The sequence below is a fragment of the Vipera berus genome, assembly GCF_964194415.1.
Source record: "Vipera berus genome assembly, chromosome: 3".
Lineage (NCBI taxonomy): Eukaryota > Metazoa > Chordata > Lepidosauria > Squamata > Viperidae > Vipera > Vipera berus.
In genome coordinates, this window is record NC_138204.1 from 185022962 (window position 1) to 185042225 (window position 19264).

Consider the following 19264-nt stretch of genomic DNA (forward strand, 5'->3'; position numbering starts at 1 on the left):
AGTAATGCAGCAGGGATTGGTTTTTCCTTCCAGTAACAGATTGCTGGAAATACCAGACATGGCCTTGAGAATTCCAATGTTTGTTACAAATTTTTCTGGATGTGGTTGGAAAGAGGCTGTTTGGCGCCGGAGTCCACTGCCACGAAGAACACAGCTCTGGGTCGGGGTTTGGGGCAGCTCCAGGTGGGGGCTCAGCACAGGCTGCGGCATGGCAACTGTGGGGAGGGGAATCCCTGCAGCATGTGGCTCCGAGCCTCAGGGGCGGGGGTGGAAAGGATGGGTGGTGACGCCGTAGCAAGACACTGGCATCTCTCCCAGTGACAGCACCTCTGAGTTCCGGCACCTTTTTTTTTTAAAGCACTGGTTAATACCTTTTTGATATTTTACAATTTATGAGATGCAAGAATACTGTCAGAAAATTAAGTGATGATAGCTTTTTATAACTGATTGCCCTTGATTTTTAGTACATTGTCACTCTTTTACTTTATTAAAATCAATGACTTTATTAAAATCTTCTTTTAAAAAATATTCTACTACAGATGTTTGTATATCAATTATATTCGTGTTTCTATTTAAAACAGGTGTTAAAAATGAAAAAGCTTATCTATTTTCTAATATCCATTTCAGTGTACCATAAGTTATTGGCATAAGCATGTATAGCTTTTTCAGTTTTTAAATATAATGGATTTAGTCTAGAACTTATAATATTTAATCCTGGTTCCCATATCATACAAACAAACCCTTATTGAAGTCAACAATTAGAATTATATTTTCAAAGAAACAGGATCATATTGGTCATACAGTAACAGCTATACATTAAGCATATCTGGCTTGGAAAATTTATTAAAAAGGCAGGTGACATTATGAAAGTATCAGTAAAGCAGAACATGGACTATAGATTCAATTTATCCTTTGCTACAAGGGAAAAGTTTTAGTACATATAGAATTTTGGAAAAAAAATCCGTCAAGAGCTGTTGGAAGTACATTAAAACATGGTAAAGTTAGAGGCCCTCTAAAGATGGAGATATTTATTTGATTTAGATGACCTGCCTTCTTCTTCTTTTTTTTTTAAAAAAAAGAAGATTGAGTCCTTAAATAATCTTTGGTAATGGCATACTAATCTAGTTGTCCTTCCAAATCCACAACATATTACTCATGCACTGACATCATCTTTTCATAAATCATAATCAGAAGAACATCTTTGTAATAGTACCATTCTGCTGGAGTAATATTTTCAAAGATAATTCAGAATTATTAACCAAAGTCAAAAAAATCCATATATTAAACCTGAAGTAAAAAAGTAAAAAAAGATGCTTTGAGACTTAACTTATCAAATAATAGTCTCATTTTAATAGTGGAATAATTCTAATTTCTCAGTATTCAAGCCACCTCTACCATATCTTGAAGCACAAAGAATAATATAACCTTTGCTAAGCACAGGTAGAATTTCAATTTTAGTCAGACTCATTGTTTTTAGCCACAAGTTTCTGGGCTAATCATACTTGGGGAGCCTCACTATCATTGTTGAAGACTCTTAGGACCAATCCCATCATTCTACAACATCACATGAAAAACTATCTTTGCCAACTTGTGCATGAATGTTGTTGGATAGTGGAGTGGTGTGGGACATCAACAGTATCTCCAATAAATGTTATTCACCCGATAAAGGGCCCCATAACCGGTCTATCAATGATTCTGTTCTGAATTAATGGAAATAATTTGGTCAGGTCTAAGCAACACACTCATATACCCAGATTTCAATAATACAACTCAGATCAGCTACTTCATTTAGGTAAATGAGGTCTTTTATTATCTGACAGGGCATTTATCAGCAATATAACCAAAATGAAGTAATCAAAAATTTCAAAAGTTAGTATGAAATCTGTGTCATTTAGGCCAGAGGTCTCCAACCTTTCTCGGTTGGACCAGCGGGAAAGGGAGGGTGAAGTATTTTACGCACGTGCATGTGCACACACACAAATAGGGCAGCAAGCATGCACGATGTAAATGGGAGGTGCTGGCACCCTTGTGACACTCGCTAGCACTGCCCCATTTTTGCTCTGCAGCGCCCTATTTTCACCACATGGAGCCCCGTTTTCACCAGTGGTCTTCCATTTCCATAGTGGTAGCGTGGGTGGGGGTGCGTGCGTGCACACATATGCGTGCACTGGCCAGCCTGTCTTGTGGCCTGGTAGCCAGCAGGCCATGACCCAGTAGTGGGCCAAGGCCCATAGGTTGGGGACTTATGTAGGCCTTAGATGTATTTTCCAAGTCTTCATTTGTTTATTTACCATGTTTCTACACAGCCGCAATCCTGAGACTGTTGATTGTTTTCCTCTAACCATCTCTACTATCATAAATATATCTTATTCATGCCGTATCTCAAAATGGAATATAAAGTGATTCTTGAAAAGTCAGGATATTTGATCAATAAAATAGAATTTGGATTGCTAGTTTTTAGATATTTGTTTTTTAGTGGGGAAATGAAGATAACCTGAATATCATTTTAGGGTTAGCTGAACAAAGTTCCTCTTAGTAACAATCTTCACCTGCTGTCTAGCAGAATCTGTGAGTACAAGAGAACTGCCAGATTGTACACCTCTTATTCTGGGGAATTGTAGCCCCATTAAGAATGGACACTGAAACTAATATGGATCCAGATGATTTCTGGTTAAAGAGTCACTCTGTCTTGCTAGGATTTAATCATTATATATTGCTATGATTATTGTTGTTACTTCACAAGGTTGCAAGGTCAACTTACATTTTGCATTGCATTTGCAAAGCTATCAGTGCATGCCATTACACAAGAGGGTTCTCTGAAGATGTTGATAGGACTGTACAAGCCGGCCTGGTCTGATGGGTTTGGGGTATTTTAATTGTAAATTTAATTAACCTTTTACTGCAATTGGGCTATTCTATTTAATTCTCATTTTAACTTTTGTATATTGTATTTTTATTGCATTTTATTGCCCTGTACACCGCCCTGAGTCCTTCGGGAGAAGGGCAGTATAGAAATTAAATTAATAAATAATAAATAAATAAATATAATGTAGGATGGTTATATATCTGTTAATTGATGTGCTCTTTATATGTTAGCTGCCATTTTGTTTTTTTACTTTTTTATTTTTAATTTAAATGATGGTTTTATTGGGTTTTATGCATTTTATTTTTATGTATTTTGTTTTATTATATATGCAGCCCAGACTCACTATGTGAGGTATATATAAATACATTATTAAACATATATGCCTTCTGATTCCAGTAACTCTTGGTCATTCTCAGTTGTTAAAAAAAAAAGAACAATACAAAAATGAAAGGACAAAGATGGCAAAGAAAGCAAACCGGGAGGAGGAAATAAGAAAATATTTCTTGAATGAAAAAATATTTAGTGAACAATCATGGTGTCAGACCTTAATTTAAGTGTTTTTAAGTGCTTTAAATCATTTTTATTTTCAGACTTTACTCTTACAATGCAAAATGCAATATACGGCCATTGTAACCATAATTGAGGTTAAATTTGAGAAGGCCTTCAAAATATAGTTATATTAAAAGAACTGTTTAATTATATGAACAATTGCAGTTATAAAATGGTGACATGTGGTATAGTAGTTGAAGTATTCAAATAGAATGTGGAAGACTCAGATTTAATCCATCTTTTGCTCAGGAAGGTTACTGGGTGACATCATCATCATCATCATCAAGTTGGGAGGGACCTTGGAGGTCATCTAGTCCAACCCCCTGCTCAGGCAGGAAACCCTATAACATTTCAGACAAATGGCTGTCCAGTCTCTTCTTAAAAACCTCCAGTGTTAGAGTATTCACAGCTTCTGGAAGCAGGTTGTTCCACTGGTTAATTGTTTTAACTGTCAGGAAATTTCTCCCAAGTTCTAGGTTGCTTCTCTCTTTGGTTAGTTTCCATCTGTTGTTTCTTGTCTTGCCTTCAAGTGCTTTGGAAAATAGCTTGACTCCCTCTTCTTTGTGGCAACCCCTGAAATATTGGAACACTGCTATTATGTCAACACTCATCCTTCTCTTCATTAAACTAGACATACCCAATTCCAGCAACTGTTCCTTATATGTTTTAGCCTCCAGTCCCCTAATCATTTTTGTTGCTCTTCTGTATACTCTTTCTAGAGTCTCAACATCTTGCAGTATTCCAAGTGTGTCCTTACCAAGGCATTGTAAAGTGGTATCAATACTTCACGTGATCTTGATTCTATCCCTCTGTTAATGCAGCTTAGCACTGTGTTGGCTTTTTTGGCAGCTGCAACACACTGCTGGCTCATATTTAAGTGATTGTCCACTAGGACTCCAAGATCCTCTCACAGTTACTACTATTGAGCAAGGTGCTACCTATACCAGGGGTAGGCAACCTCGGCTCTTTTATGACTCATGTCAGCATAGCTGACTCAGGAATTCTGGGAGTTGAAGTCCATGAGTCATAAAAGAGCCGAGGTTGCCTACCGCTGACCTATACTATACCTGTGCACTTGGTTTTTCTTGCCTAAATGTAGAAGCTTACTTTTTTCACCAATGAATTTTATTTTGTTAGATAGCACCCAATGTCAAGATCCTTCTGTATCTTAAGCCTATCTTCTGGAGTGTTGGCTATTCCTGCCAGCTTGGTGTTGTCTGCAAATTTGATGAGTTTCCCAAATCATTGATGAAGATGTTGAAGAGCATTGAGCCCAGAACAGAGCCCTGGGGCACCCACTACACACTTCCCTCCATGTAGATGCAGTTCCATTGAGGACCACATGCTGAGTATGGCCGGTCAGCCAGCTACAAATCCATCTGGTGGTGATGCTGTCTAACCCACGTTTTTCTATCTTATCAAGTAGTAGGTTGTCGTCTACTTTACTGAAGTCCAAGTAAATTATATTCACAGCATTCCTCTGGTCCACTTTGATTCAGTCACTATCTTTCAACTCAAATTATCAAGAGAGTTGATATCATTGGGGGAAAAAATGAAGGAGGAAATGCTTTATATTCTGCTCTTGAGCTTTGTAAGAAAATATAAGACACAAGAAATAAATACTTCCACAGTTTTGAGTTTTCCTTCTCCCATTTTTCTATGGAAGTCACTGTTGTAAAGATATACAGGTAGTCCCTGACTTATCAAAGTTCATTTAGTGACCATTTGAAGTTACGGCAGCAGTGAAAAAAGTGAATTATTTTTCACACTTGAGCGTTATAGCATTGCCACAATTATATGGTCAAAATTCAGACACTTGGCAAATGTCTGATATTTATGACAATTAAGTGTCCTCAGATCAAGTTACCAACTTTTGTGATCTTCTGACAAGCAGATTAACAATTGTAGTGATTCACTTAACATATCTGCCAAGAAAGGTCATAAAATGGGGCAAAACTCACATAACTGTCTCGCTTAACAAAGAAATTTTGAGCTCAATTGTGGTAATAAGTCGATTCTGATCTTGATGAAATTGCCAACTAGAGAGATACCCTGTGCAATTAAAGCAAGATGCAAAGTCTTTCTGAAAGACTTCTCTTCTGTTCTCCCTATTTAAGAGGAAGCCTAATCACGATTGTGCTTTTTGATCAAGTTCACTGCTGAACCGGAAAAAAAAATGACAAATTGAGTTCCATTATAAAATCCCACAATAATGATTAAAGATCATTAATGGCTCCTTGGGAAGCACCCATACTTTTCCATCCAGATTATGATAGACATGTTCCCTGCTGCCTCAGGTTTGGTGGCTCCAATTATATATGTTTCCTGATGGCTGTATATTTCTTGCCATATACCTCTCAACATCATTTGGAACTGGCCAAAAATAACAGCTATACAAAACAAAGGAAGACTAATAGTGGGAAATAGTGAGTAGTGAATAAATAGAGAGATGGTGGCATAGATTAAGCTCACAAACATAAAGAACCAATAAAGATATTTTTTTTAAAAATCCCATTTATATCCCGCCCTTCTCTGAAGACTCAAGGCGGCTTACAATCTAAAGCACAATGTGCTTAGCAATAGCCTTCATTCTATGTATATACCTGCTTATTAGGGCTTTCGCCCCCCCCCAGCGACATTTTTACAAAGTCAGCTTATTGCCCCCAACAATCTGGGTCCTCGTGGATTTTTAATTTTGATTTGCCAAGATTTAACAGGGAAGTATTACATATATGGATATATTTATATTGCATGTTCCCATAAATATATGGGAACAGATGGTCGGCAGTTTGGCGGATCGAATTCCGAGTGCCGCGTAACAGAGTGAGCGCCTGTTACTCGTCCCAGCCTCTGCCAACCTAGCAGTTTGAAAGCACGTAAAAAATGCAAGTAAAAAAAATAGGGACCACTACAGTGGGAAGGTAACAGCGTTCCGTGCGCCTTTGGCATCTAGTCATGCCAGCCACATGACCACAGAGACGTCCTCGGAGAAATGCTGGCTCTTCGGCTTTGAAATGGAGATGAGCACCGGCCCCTAGAGTCGGAAACAACTAGCACGCATGTGCAGGGGAACCTTTACCTTTACCTATAAATATATGTACATATATTTATATTATATAAAAATCAGAACTGGGTTCAGAAAAGACCAACTCTTGGGCTTCAAAGACATTGTAGCATAGATAAAAGTGGTGGTAATATTGGTAGCATTATGGTGCAGCGATGAGTGCTATTAGCTAATAAAAACATGTCTGAATTCCAAATTCTACTTCTTTTCAAAGGTGATATTTGTAAGGATATGAAGTAGATTTCCTATATTTAAAACAGCCCCAAAAGTCTTACTCATATCTAAAGTATGATCCCAGGCTTCATTGTTATATTAATATAATTCAATACACTTTCTATATACAATCCTCTTCATTGATTTAAAACATGCAATTATAAAAAAGTACATTGCTGTTTTAACAGTGAATTCAAATCATTGCCAATTTCACAGTGCATTTTAAACATGTGAAATTCCATTTTACACACCTAAATCTATTGGTTTGCCTAACAGTTTCATTTTTCTTTATTCTACTAATTACATTTGTAACAATGTAAGTTTTTAAGAAATCAGTATATTTTTCTCTGCTTTCCTAAACAGAGTCAAAGCAGATTCCATAAATTATTTCTCCTTCTGACATGGATTTTCAGAAGAAAAGCTAAGTACAGTTTTGAAAAGGTAGCCAAATAATTTCCTGAAGGTGTCTGCCATTGACAAATTAAGATTGCCAATTGAAATTTTAACAACAACAACAACAACAACAACAACAACAACAACAATAATAATAATAATAATAATAATAATAATAATAATAATAATAATAATAATAATAATAATAATAATAATAACTTTTTTATCATAGAATGCCCAAAACGGAATTCCGGCACTTTTTTTGGATGGAACCTTGTAGGGTAGGCAAGGCGGGTTGTATGACGTGTGTGAGCTCCGGCACCTTTTTCCCCCCCACAAAAAAAGCACTGATAATAATACTAAGAATAATAATAATAACAATAACAACAACAACAATAATAGTAACAATAATAATATAATGCTCATGGGGTGTATACATTGTCTTTGGTTCATTTTTTTTCCAAGATTAAATTTTGTAAGGCCTTTAGGAGCCTCAGTACCCAACCTATAATAAACAGCTTTCAAAATCATAAAACAGGTTTTTGGTTCTTGAACATTCGATCTAATTGCCTTGCTACATCAAAGGAAGTATCTGAGGACTGAGAAAAATCACGGGGGGAGGGGGTAAAGGGCACTTCTACCTTGAAAGGTTATGTGCTGGTGGCTTGATGGAGCCTTGTAAAGTTATGGCCTAAAAACTGCTGTTTGTGATTAAGTTGATGGGCAAAAGTCTACCTAACCATTTCTCCCTGCTGCTGACACAGAGTCTTTGTTCACATTTAGATTTCTCAAACTGTTGCCGGGGTCAGATTGAGGTCAGACACCATGATGATGTATAGGAGAACATGTCTGGGAATTTCTCTCATATTTAAAACACATACCAGAAAAAAAGAGTGCACCCAGCTAAAATTGTCTGATGAGACCCAGATGATGACAGTGTTGCTGTTCTTTTAAAAAATTATTATTCCTTATTTTTCCCTGGTCTAGACTGTGCAAGCATGCCCATGCACACATACGCCATTTTATTCATGCTTATTCTGACAGCATTTATGCTCCTTCAAAATAAGGATGCTCCGTCTTGTTTTGACACGTCGTTTTCTTTCCCAGCTGGGGATGGACTGGTAAATCAAGAGAAGGGGGTGGAAATCTGTCCATCTGTGAGCATATTCAGCGTGGAATTGCTATAGGTTATGTTAGACCATGAGTTTTGACTAGATGGGCAATGTGCACATTGTGCACACATCTCTTTCTATATCTATTTGCATTAACAGCGCAGTCTAGTCACAATCATAAGCATACAGCATTGCAGACTGTGCCCTCCCATCACCTTTAATAAACACAGCATTGTTTCCAGCTGTGACAAGGAACCTTACAGTGTTTGATTAGTTATACCACAGAGAGAGGGGGGAAAAAGAAATAAGCATGCTAATATCAAAGGAATTGTTTATTCCATTCATTGCTGATTATTATTACATCTACATTTTTGAGGAAGATCTTTCTTTCCTGTTTCCCAATGTTTCTAGTTCTCGAAAATATTTCTCCCCAAAAAGCTGTTGATAAGTAGCTTGCAGTGTAGCGTATTCAAGAAATTAATGTAAAATATTCCACTATATCTATTTCTTTCTTTCCATTTATACTGCATAGCATAGCTTGATAGTGGCTTCAATTGTTTTCTTGTAGATTCAGCTCCACTGCAAGTAAAACACTAAGTAGCAATTTTTCTGTGCTCAGCTGCTCCACATGACAGAGGATATTTCATTCTGTTGTCAGAATGTTATTAATAAAACATGGGGAGTGGAGGAAGGGGCCACAATTTCCCCTTTCAATCACTATAGCATTTACAATGAAAATTTTATGTAGTGTGTAATTTTCAGTTAATGCTTGACACTTAAAATGTTGGTAGGTGCATTTTGTATGGTATCTAAAGGGTTAATTATATCATATTCCCCAAGCCAAAAAAAAGCTTTCCTTATCAAAAGTGAATTGAGGCGTGTATGCAAATGTGTGTCTGTGACCCTTTGCCTTTCCAGTGTTAATTTATATGGTCATTAAAGACTTTATGAAATTGAGCAGCCTGGTGTTTTGAATCCCATTTGATCACCTTCTACCATCCTGCACTGAATTCTTTCTTTCTTTCTTTCTTTCTTTCTTTCTTTCTTTCTTTCTTTCTTTCTTTCTTTCTTTCTTTCTTTCTTTCTTTCTTTCTTTCTTTCTTTCTTGTATTGTGATGAAAACAGCATGCTATGCTGTAGGGAGTTGCAAGTCTGGTTATCTGGCATTACTCAGATTGCTAAAATTCATTAAAATGTGACATCAGCACAGTCACAGACAAATGATCACAAGATGAAAAGGAACAGTAGGCCTTTCACGGATTAGTGCTACATGGCCTTAGCCTAGAAGTTAACTGCATAAAAAGATTAATCCACTAGTAGCAACATAGCTAAGATTTACTGAATAATTAAATTGGGTTGAGTTACTGTGAAGATTTTCATGTAATCTAGCTGGTGTGAACAGGTAAGTAAGGTGTAAGTAAGGCCACTTTTTTTAAAGACTATATGCCAAATTGTTTCATTTACCCCAACTGGTTCTTCCTGAAGAAGAAATCTGAGATCTCATATTATATTTACAGACTGACATTAACAAAATGTATGGACTCTAATCAGATTTATTTTTGAGGGGTTTCTCAAATATGTTGCTATATATAACTTATGTTGAATATATTACTTTAATAATGCAAATTATTTGTAGCCAATAAGATCTACTTTTTCTGTAGCTCTAGTTATTACTGTATGTTTAAGAAAACATGGATCCTGGGCTGCACCATAACAACCCAGATTATTAATAATTGATATCTGATGTCTTTTTAAGTGTCCTTCTTTCAGTTTCTGACAATATCTCATTAAATGTAATCCTGATCTTATTAAAGATCATATTTACACCTCATGTTGAATGGTCCCTAAGCTAGTTTTTTGTCATTTTTTTAATGCTCATTTGCAGAAGAACAAATTGAAGATGCAGAGGGGTCTACTAAAAGCTCATCAGTGGCTGTTGCTGATGATAAAGACACATGTGAGAAAGAGAGAAATAAAAGTGAAGGCAGAAAAGCTAATAAAGACTCTGGTAAGATGTTAGATTTTTTTCCCCCCACTCTTTTAAAATGGGTTTAAAATAGTTTGTTTGTTTGCTTGTTTAATTTAAAATTGTCTGGACATTCCTGGTATTATCTATTGCATGTGTATTTTGCATGTGATTTTTATCAGTAGCCTGACATTGACCTATTTTTAATCATAACCATCTGACAGGATAGATGTGGATAAGCTGAAGAATATTATAAAACAACTAGTGAGATTATTTTTTAATCAAATCAGTTTGTGTACTTGTAATTTTTAAGCACCTTTCATTAATCTTAGCTGTACTTGTATTCCTCTGATGGCATATTAATTTTTCATAAGATTCCACACTACTTGAGGAATTTCGTCTGCATTCATGTTTCATCTCTTTGCAGTCCTAAGACAATGGGAATGCTTCCCACCCACCCACCCATCACCATCAGCTTTCTGTTCTTGATATATGATCACTTAGATTCAGGAATCTTGCCTCTATGTGGCCCTTTATCTGGTATTTACAGGGGGAAAAATACAGAAAATCTATGAAAAGGTTTACAGATGATTTGGCCAAGAAGAAGGAAATATCATTGAAAACAGATTATGAGCTGGGAAATATTGATCTTTAAGAATATACAAAGCTCTGCTATGAAAGCTACTGTCTTTGAAAGCAGAACTCCCATGTCATGACATTTATTTGTGCACAAACAAACCCAAGGCCAGCATCTGGCATGGATACACAAAGCTTTTTCTGTATTTGATTTGGCAAAATGTGACTCCATCCATGCTTTTTATTTATGAGATGGAAATCTATGGTCACAATGAATATTACATTGGCTACTTTTGCTGCACGCTATTCTGTTATATTATGCTGGATTCACTGAAGCAGAAGAGGTGCTGAAGCAGGTTGAAAGCTATTAGTTTCAGGTGCTCATATATCTTTTCCTTGAATCCAAATGACAACAGCAGATAAAAGAGCTTGTATTTACCATAAAGACATTCAGTTAATCAGGAATTATTATTTTACATAAAAATTTATTTTCATCTAAATGAACCATTACTGAGAGATACTATTAAATTATTGTTTACTTTGTAAACAGTAGAAGTATGAAAACACTGGTTTTTCTTTATGCAAAATTCAGTAATATTTATGAAAAAAAGATTTGTCTCATAGATATATATCAACTGTTCAGAAATATAGATAGCATTAGTACTGCTTAGCTTTTGAAATCAAGAACCTGAAGAAGAGCTGTTCATAACACAGCTTGGTCTGTAGGGATTATTTAAAATATACATGCCCTTTCTTTGGAAGGTGAATCTAAAAGTGGTATTGAAAGACATGCTGCTTTGGTTTGTTACTGGGGTCAATGTAGGAGTGTAATGGAAAAAGAGAAATTTTATTTTTGAAACATCTGGCTTCTTCATGTTGTGCTCTGTTAAGTAAGTCTTATATTTTGATGTGTTTTCTGTCTAAAATATTTGGTATAAATCATCTGAGTTCTTTGGTTAAGTGCATTTTTAATAGGGTAATAGGCAGAAGTGTTGAACTTCAGAAACATAATAGCAAGTTCTATGAACATTATATTCAAGTTTAATTAGCCTCACCTATGCTCCAATTGTCCTGTGGTGCAGTAGAACACCTTTAGATGCTAAAGGCAGATGCTTTTGTAAGAAGCTTAGAAAAAATTAGTTCACATTTCAAATTCTCAAACTGACCTTTTGAATCCTACAATAGAATTCTCTAAATTAATTCTGCATATAAAGTATTCATTCAATGAGGTTAATTCTCAATACAGCTGACAACTATGTTTAATGACTGCATAACTGCTTATGTATAATTGAATGTTAATTTGGATTTTCTTCTTCTGAATTAAGTATTGGCAAAGAAGTCCCAGAAAACCAACAAGTTAATCATAGCCTTAACAAGCTAGACAGAAAAGTGCTCTCACCCCTTTTTAGCATATAATGCATTAGAAAAGAAGGGATTAACATGTTTGGTGCTCAAGCATTTATATAAATTGTTGTTCTGTATTGCTTTCCTTATCTCAGATGGAGGCTTTCCAAGAAGACTTGGCAATAAGAAAACTATGTTTACTGAATATTGATTTAGAAGACAAGAGCCTTCTAATACCTCATTTATATTGTCATTTAATTCTAGTGCCACTTTAGATTAGTTATAATCCAAATTACAACTCAACACAGTGTAGTAATTATTATGGAATTTATCCAGATTAATACATTTGCATAGAAAATGTAATAAATTTCTAACATGGCTAAAGGGAACACTATTTAACAAGGTGGTAAATGTAAGGAATAATGGAAATTCACCATTTATTGTGCAATAAAATTATTATTTAGTTAAATTCTAATTAGAAAAAATCTTATACTGTTTTCTATAATTTTTGAGTATTAGTTATTTTAATTACAGTAATTGATGTAGGAAACCCTAGTCCTTATCAGGTTCTTTGGTTTATAAATATAAATGTTTATAGGATGTTTGTAGTGCTTTATTTCACAAGTTTGTATATTTAATTGATTTCCCCTCTTGTAATCTTAACTAACAACTTATTTATGTTAACAAATGCATAATCTTTTGTTATTTTAGAATTAAAGAATTATAAAATTGATGATTATATGAATCACACAGTTCTAGTTTATGTAAGAATAATTTACTGTTCCATTCTTATGACACATACCTACACATTTTTTTATTTAGAAATCCAGAAAGAATCAGTTAAAGTTTGAGTAAGCATGCCATGCATACACAGTAAATGGATTATAACTAATGGGGTGTGCTTGCTAATGAGATAAATTTCTTCCTCCAGAAGAGGATATACGTGCAAAAGAGAAAAGAAAGATTAAGAAAAATAAGTAAAAAAGAATGACTTCTGATTTCTTTGGTAGAGATATGAATAAGGAAAATGCATTACATTTTTACTCTAAAGTTAACATTTGTCTACATTACTTCTATAATTACGGTATGTATAATTCTAACAATCAAATTCCAAAATTGATATTTTCATTTCTTTCAGTTTCTCCCCAAAAATCCAAAATGGTTTCCATGTAGAAATAAAATAGGCCAGTCTTTTCCTTAATCAAAGCTGTCAATTTTGCCATCTCTGCCAATTCTATCAGGTTCACCATCATTGCTCCATTGTAGATATTTATCAGTCTTTTTGCCACTGTGCATATAAAAGGCTCACTGCTGTTATCATGTACCAAAGCAGTCTGTAACATGTTTCCATCTGTTTGTCCATTAAAGAAAAGAAAAATCTCTGGTTTCATCTGTGTATTCACTTTTCAAATCTTCTGAATTAGAAGACATACTTAATGTCAGTATTTTTTTAGTTTTCTTGCCTGTCCACCAAAGATGAAAGAATATGCCTTCTGTTTGATTGTATTTCCAACAAATATTTGAAATTCCCTTGTACATTTTTGAAAGTTTATCTGGTGTCCTATACCGGTCATTTTATAAAACTGCTTTTTAAAATTAAAATTCATTGTAAATTTTAACCATTTCTTCCACATATTCTCCCATTGGCTTAACACCCAGGGGTAGGGCCTTCTCAGTGGGCGCGCCTGCCCTTTGGAACCAGCTGCCCGTGGAGCTGAGGACTGCCCCCGACCTCCGTTCATTCCGCCGGGACCTGAAGACCTGGCTCTTCGAGCTCTCTGGCCCAGGCTGAGAATTTTTTAATTTTTAATTTTAACTGGGTTTTTATTTTTCTCAGGGTCTCATTTAATCTTTTTTAATTTGTTTTTAACTTTTGTATTGATTTTCTTTTAAATACCCTGTAAATTGCCCTGAGTCCTTCGGGAAAGGGCGGTATATAAATTTAAATAAATAAATAAATAAATATAACACTACTTTTGCCCATTTTCTCATACAATCTTTAATTTGCTTGTCCTCTGTTTCTATTTTCAATAAAAATTTATGTTGTTGTTGTTGTTAGTTGCGAAGTCGTGTCCGACCCATCGCGACCCTATGGACAATGTTCCTCCAGACCTTCCTGTCCTCTACCATCTTCTGGAGTCCATCTAGGCTCACGCTTACTGCTTCAGTGACTCCATCCAGCCACCTCATTCTCTGTCGTCCCCTTCTTCTATTGCCCTCAATCTTTCCCAGCATGAGGCTCTTCTCCAGTGAGTCCTTCCTTCTCATTAGGTGGCCAAAGTATTTGAGTTTTAGCTTCAGGATCTGGCCTTCTAAACAGCAGTCAGGGTTGATCTCCTCTAGGACTGACCGGTTTGATCGCCTTGCAGTCCAAGGAACTCGCAGGAGTCTTCTCCAGCACCATAGTTCAAAGGCTTCAATTCTTTGGCACTCAGCCTTTCTTATGGTCCAGCTTTCACTGCCATACATTGCAACTGGGAAGACCATAGCCTTGACTATACGCACTTTTGTTGACAGGGTGATGTCTCTACTTTTTAGTGTGCTGTCTAGATTTGCCATGGCTTTCCTCCCAAGGAGCAAGCGTCTTTTAATTTCTTGGCTACAGTCCCCGTCTGCAGTGATCTTGGAGCCCAGGAAAATAAAATCTGTCACTACCTCCATTTCTTCCCCATCTATTTGCCAGGAATTGAGAGGGCCAGATGCCATGATCTTGGTTTTCTTAATGTTTAGTTTCAACCCAAGTTTTGCACTCTCCTTCTTCACCCGCAACAAGAGGCTCTTTAGTTCTTCTTCACTTTCACTTCACAAAATTTATACATCTTAGTAATAATATTTGTATATATTAAAAGGTTTTAATAGATGATCATCCTTTGTACACAACTCCACGTTCTGCTTGAGCGGGGGGCTAGACTAGAAGACCTACAAGGTCCCTTCCAGCTCTATTCTATTCCGAATGACATAGCAATAGCTCTTAGAATTATATACCACTCCATAGTACTTTATAGCACTCTGAACGGTTTATAAATGTCAGCGCATTGCCCCATCAACTTCGATTTTACCACCTTCAAATTCATAATTTTTAAATCAGACTTAAATCTTTCCACTAACTAAGCATAAGGGAATCAATAATATGTAGAAACTTAACTCCAGATTTTCTCTTGTATTTAACTTAATTTGTTCAAAAAAATTCAACAAATCAGCATCATTGAACCATTTTGTTTAAATTTCATTTCCATTCTTTAAAAAAAAACTTATTGGGGTGACAATCATAAAGGGATTTTAATAGAATTATTTATTTATTAAAGAATATTAAAATTGTCTCTACTTTAAGATACAATTTTGCCTTATACCTATTCCAAATTGTCAATATGGAATGTCTAATAAGTGATTTTTAAAATGTACATTAACCTTGACCTTATCATAATAAAAATAGCCATGCCAACAAAATCTTAAATCATGTCCTTCCAATTCCAATAACACCTCTTTCTAAAGTCACCCATACGTTCGTTTATATTAAGCAACAAGCTACAAAGTATAATTTTAAATCAGGTAATTCTAGCCCACCCTTCATGGATTACTGCCTTGTCGTGACGAAGGGGCTTGTGTAATTCAATAAAGCTATGACATATGCCATGGAGAGCCACCCAAGATGGACAGGTCATAGCAGAGGGTTCTGACAAAACATGATCCATTGGAGAAGGAAATGGCAACCCACTCCAGTATCTTTGACACGAAAACCCTATGGACAGTACCAAAAGGCAAAACGATATGACACTGGAAGATGAGCCCCTCAGGTTGGAAGGCGTCCAATATGCTACTGGGGAAGAGCAGAGGACTAGTACTAGTAGCGCCAGAAAGAATGAAGCGACTGGGCCAAATCTGAAAGGACGCTCAGCTGTGGATGTATCTGGTGGTGAAAGGAAAGTCCGATGCTGTAAAGATTTTTTCTCCATAGGAACCTGGAATGTAAGATCCATGAATCAAAGCAAGCTGGACGTGGTCAAACGAGATGACAAGACTTAACGTCGACATCTTAGGAATCAGCAAACTAAAATGGACAGGAATGGGTGAATTTAATTCAAATGACCATCAGGTATACTATTGCAGGCAAGAATCTCTCAGAAGAAAGTAGCCTTCATAGTCAATAAAAGAGTAGGAAAAGAAATACTGGGATACAATCCCCAAAATGACAGAATGATCTTAGTTCGAATCCAAGGCAAACCATTCAATATCACAGTAATCCAAGTCTATGCCCCAACCACCAGTGCTGAAGAGGATGTAATTGACTGTTTCTGTGAAACTCTAAGGGACATGGTGGCTCAGTGGGTTAGGACGCTGAGCTTGTCAATCAGAAGGTCGGCAGTTTGGTGGGTCGAATCCCGAGCGCCGCATAACAGAGTGAGCGCCTGTTACTCATCCCAGCTTCTGCCAACCTAGCAGTTCCAAAGCACGTAAAAATGCAAGTAGAAAAATAGGGACCACTACGGTGGGAAGCTAACAGCTTTCTGTGCGCCTTTGGCGTGTAGTCATGCTGGCCACATGACCACGGAGATGTCCTCGGACAAGCGCTGGCTCTTTGGCTTTGAAACGGAGATGAGCACTGGCCCCTAGAGTTGGAAACGACTAGCACGCATGTGTGGGGGAACCTTTACCTTTACCTTTATGAAACTCTACAGCACCCTATAGAACTAACACCAAAAGATGATGTCCTTATCATCATGGGGGATTGGAATGGTAAAGTAGGAAGCCAAAAGATAACTGGAATAACAGGCAAGTTTGGCCATGGAATACAAAATGAAGCAGGGCGCAGGCTGACAGAATTTTGTCAACAGAATATGATGGTCATAACAAACACTCTTTTTCAATAACCCAAGAGACGGCTCTACACATGGACATCACCAGACGGTCAACACAGAAATCAGATTAACTATGTGCTCTGCAGCCAAAGATGGAGAAGTTCTATACAGTCAGTAAAAACAAGACCAGGAGCTGACTGTGGCTCAGACCATGAGCTTCTCGTTGCAAAAGGTTAGGCTTAAACTAAAGAAAGTAGGGAAAAGCACTAGGCCACTCACATATGAATTAAATCATATCCCTGTTGAATATACAGTAGAGGTGACAAATAGATTTAAGGAATTAGATCTGATAGACAGAGTGCCTGAAGAACTATGGACAGAGGTTCGCAACATTGTACAAGAGGTAGCAACTAAAACCATCCCAAAGAAAAAGAAATGCAAGAAAGCAAAATGGCTGTTTGAGGAAGTATTGCAAATAGCTGAGGAAAGGAGGGAAGTGAAATGCAAGGGAGAAAAAGAAAGATACACCCAATTAAATGCAGAATTCCAGAGAATAGCTAGAAGAGATAAGAATGCCTTCTTAAATGAACAGTGCAAAGAAATAGAAGAAAACAATAGAATAGGGAGGACCAGAGATCTCTTCAAGAACATTGGAGAGATGAAGGGAACGTTTCATGCAAAAATGTGCATGATAAAGTACCACAATGGCAGGGACCTAACAGAGGCAGAAGAGATTAAGAAGAGGTGGCAAAATTACACAGAAGAACTATACAAGAATGAGTTTAACATCCTTGATAATCATGAAGAGGTGGTCACTGACCTTGAGCCAGACATCCTAGAATGTGAAGTGAAGTGGCCTTAGGAAAGCTGAGCAACAACAAAGCTAGTGGAGATGACAATATTCCAGCTGAGCTATTCAAAATCTTAAAACGATGCAGTAAAATTGCTACACTCAATTTGCCAGCAAATTTGGAAAACTCAACAGTAGCCACAGGATTGAAAAAGATCAGTTTATATTCCAATTCCAAAGAAAGGCAGTGCCAAACTATTGCACCATTGCACTCATTTCACATGCTAGTAAAGTTATGCTTAAAATCCTACAAGCTAGACTCCATCAGTATGTGGATCGAGAACTACCAGAAGCACAGGCAGGATTTTGAAGAGGCAGAGGAACTAGAGATCGAATTGCCAACATACACTGGATCATGGAGAAAGCTAGGGAGTTCCAGAAAAACATCTACTTCTGCTTCATTAACTATACTAAAGCATTTGATTGTGTGGATCACAACAAATTGTGGCAAGTTCTTAAAGAGATGGGAGTACCAGACCATCTTGTCTCTTGAGAAACCTGTACGCGGATTAAGAAGCAACAGTGAGAACTGGACACGGAACCACTCATTGGTTCAAAATTGGGAAAGGAGTCTGGCAAGGCTGTATACTGTCACCCTGCCTATTTAACCTATATGCAGAGCACATCATGAGAAAGGCATGGCTAGATGAATCAAAAGTTGGAATTAAGATTGCCAGGAGAAATATCAACAACCTAAGATATGCAGATGATACCACTTTACTGGCAGAAAGTGAAGAGGAACTAAACAGCCTCTTGTTGCGGGTGAAGAAGGAGAGTGCAAAACTTGGGTTGAAACTTAACATTAAAAAAACCAAGATCATAGCATTCGGCCCTCTCAATTCATGGCAAATAGATGGGGAAGAAATGGAAGTAGTAACAGATTTTATTTTCCTGGGCTCCAAGATCACTGCAGATGGGGACTGCAGCCAAGAAATTAAAAGATGCTTGCTCGTGGGGAGGAAAGCAATGGCAAATCTAGACAGCACACTGAAAAGCAGAGACATCACCCTGCCAACAAAAGTGCGTTTAGTCAAGGCTATGATCTTCCCAGTTGCAATGTATGGCTGTGAAACCTGGACCGTAAGAAAGGCTGAGCGCCAAAGAATTGAGGCCTTTGAACTATGGTGCTGGAGAAGATTCCTGCAAGTCCCTTGGACTGCAAGGCGATCAAACCGGTCAGTCCTAGAGGAGATCAACCCTGACTGCTCTTTAGAAGGCCAGATCCTGAAGTTGAAACTCAAATACTTTGGCCACCTAACAAGAAGGAAGGACTCACTGGAGAAGAGCCTAATGCTGGGAAAGATTGAGGGCAAAAGAAGAACGGGACGACAGAGAATGAGGTGGCTGGATGGAGTCACTGAAGCAGTAGGTGTGAGCTTAAATGGACTCCAGAAGATGGTAGAGGACAGGAAGGCTTGGAGGAACATTGTCCATGGGGTCGCGATGGGTTGGACATGACTTCACAAACAACAAGTTCTAGCCCCCTCTTTCTTTAGCATGCAACAGCAGTTTATATATAATTCTCGGTTTCTTGT

At 37.0% G+C, this 19264-nt stretch overlaps 1 protein-coding gene across 1 annotated transcript in view; it reads left to right on the forward strand.

Annotated features, from left to right (window-relative positions):
* Positions 1 to 19264, forward strand: part of ZFHX4 (zinc finger homeobox 4) — a 208139-nt gene that overhangs the window by 157064 nt on the left and 31811 nt on the right. The window contains exon 5 of the mRNA XM_081323510.1: positions 10083 to 10205. Coding sequence (XP_081179636.1) covers positions 10083 to 10205 — 123 coding nt within the window. The remainder of the gene's footprint in view (positions 1 to 10082; positions 10206 to 19264) is intronic.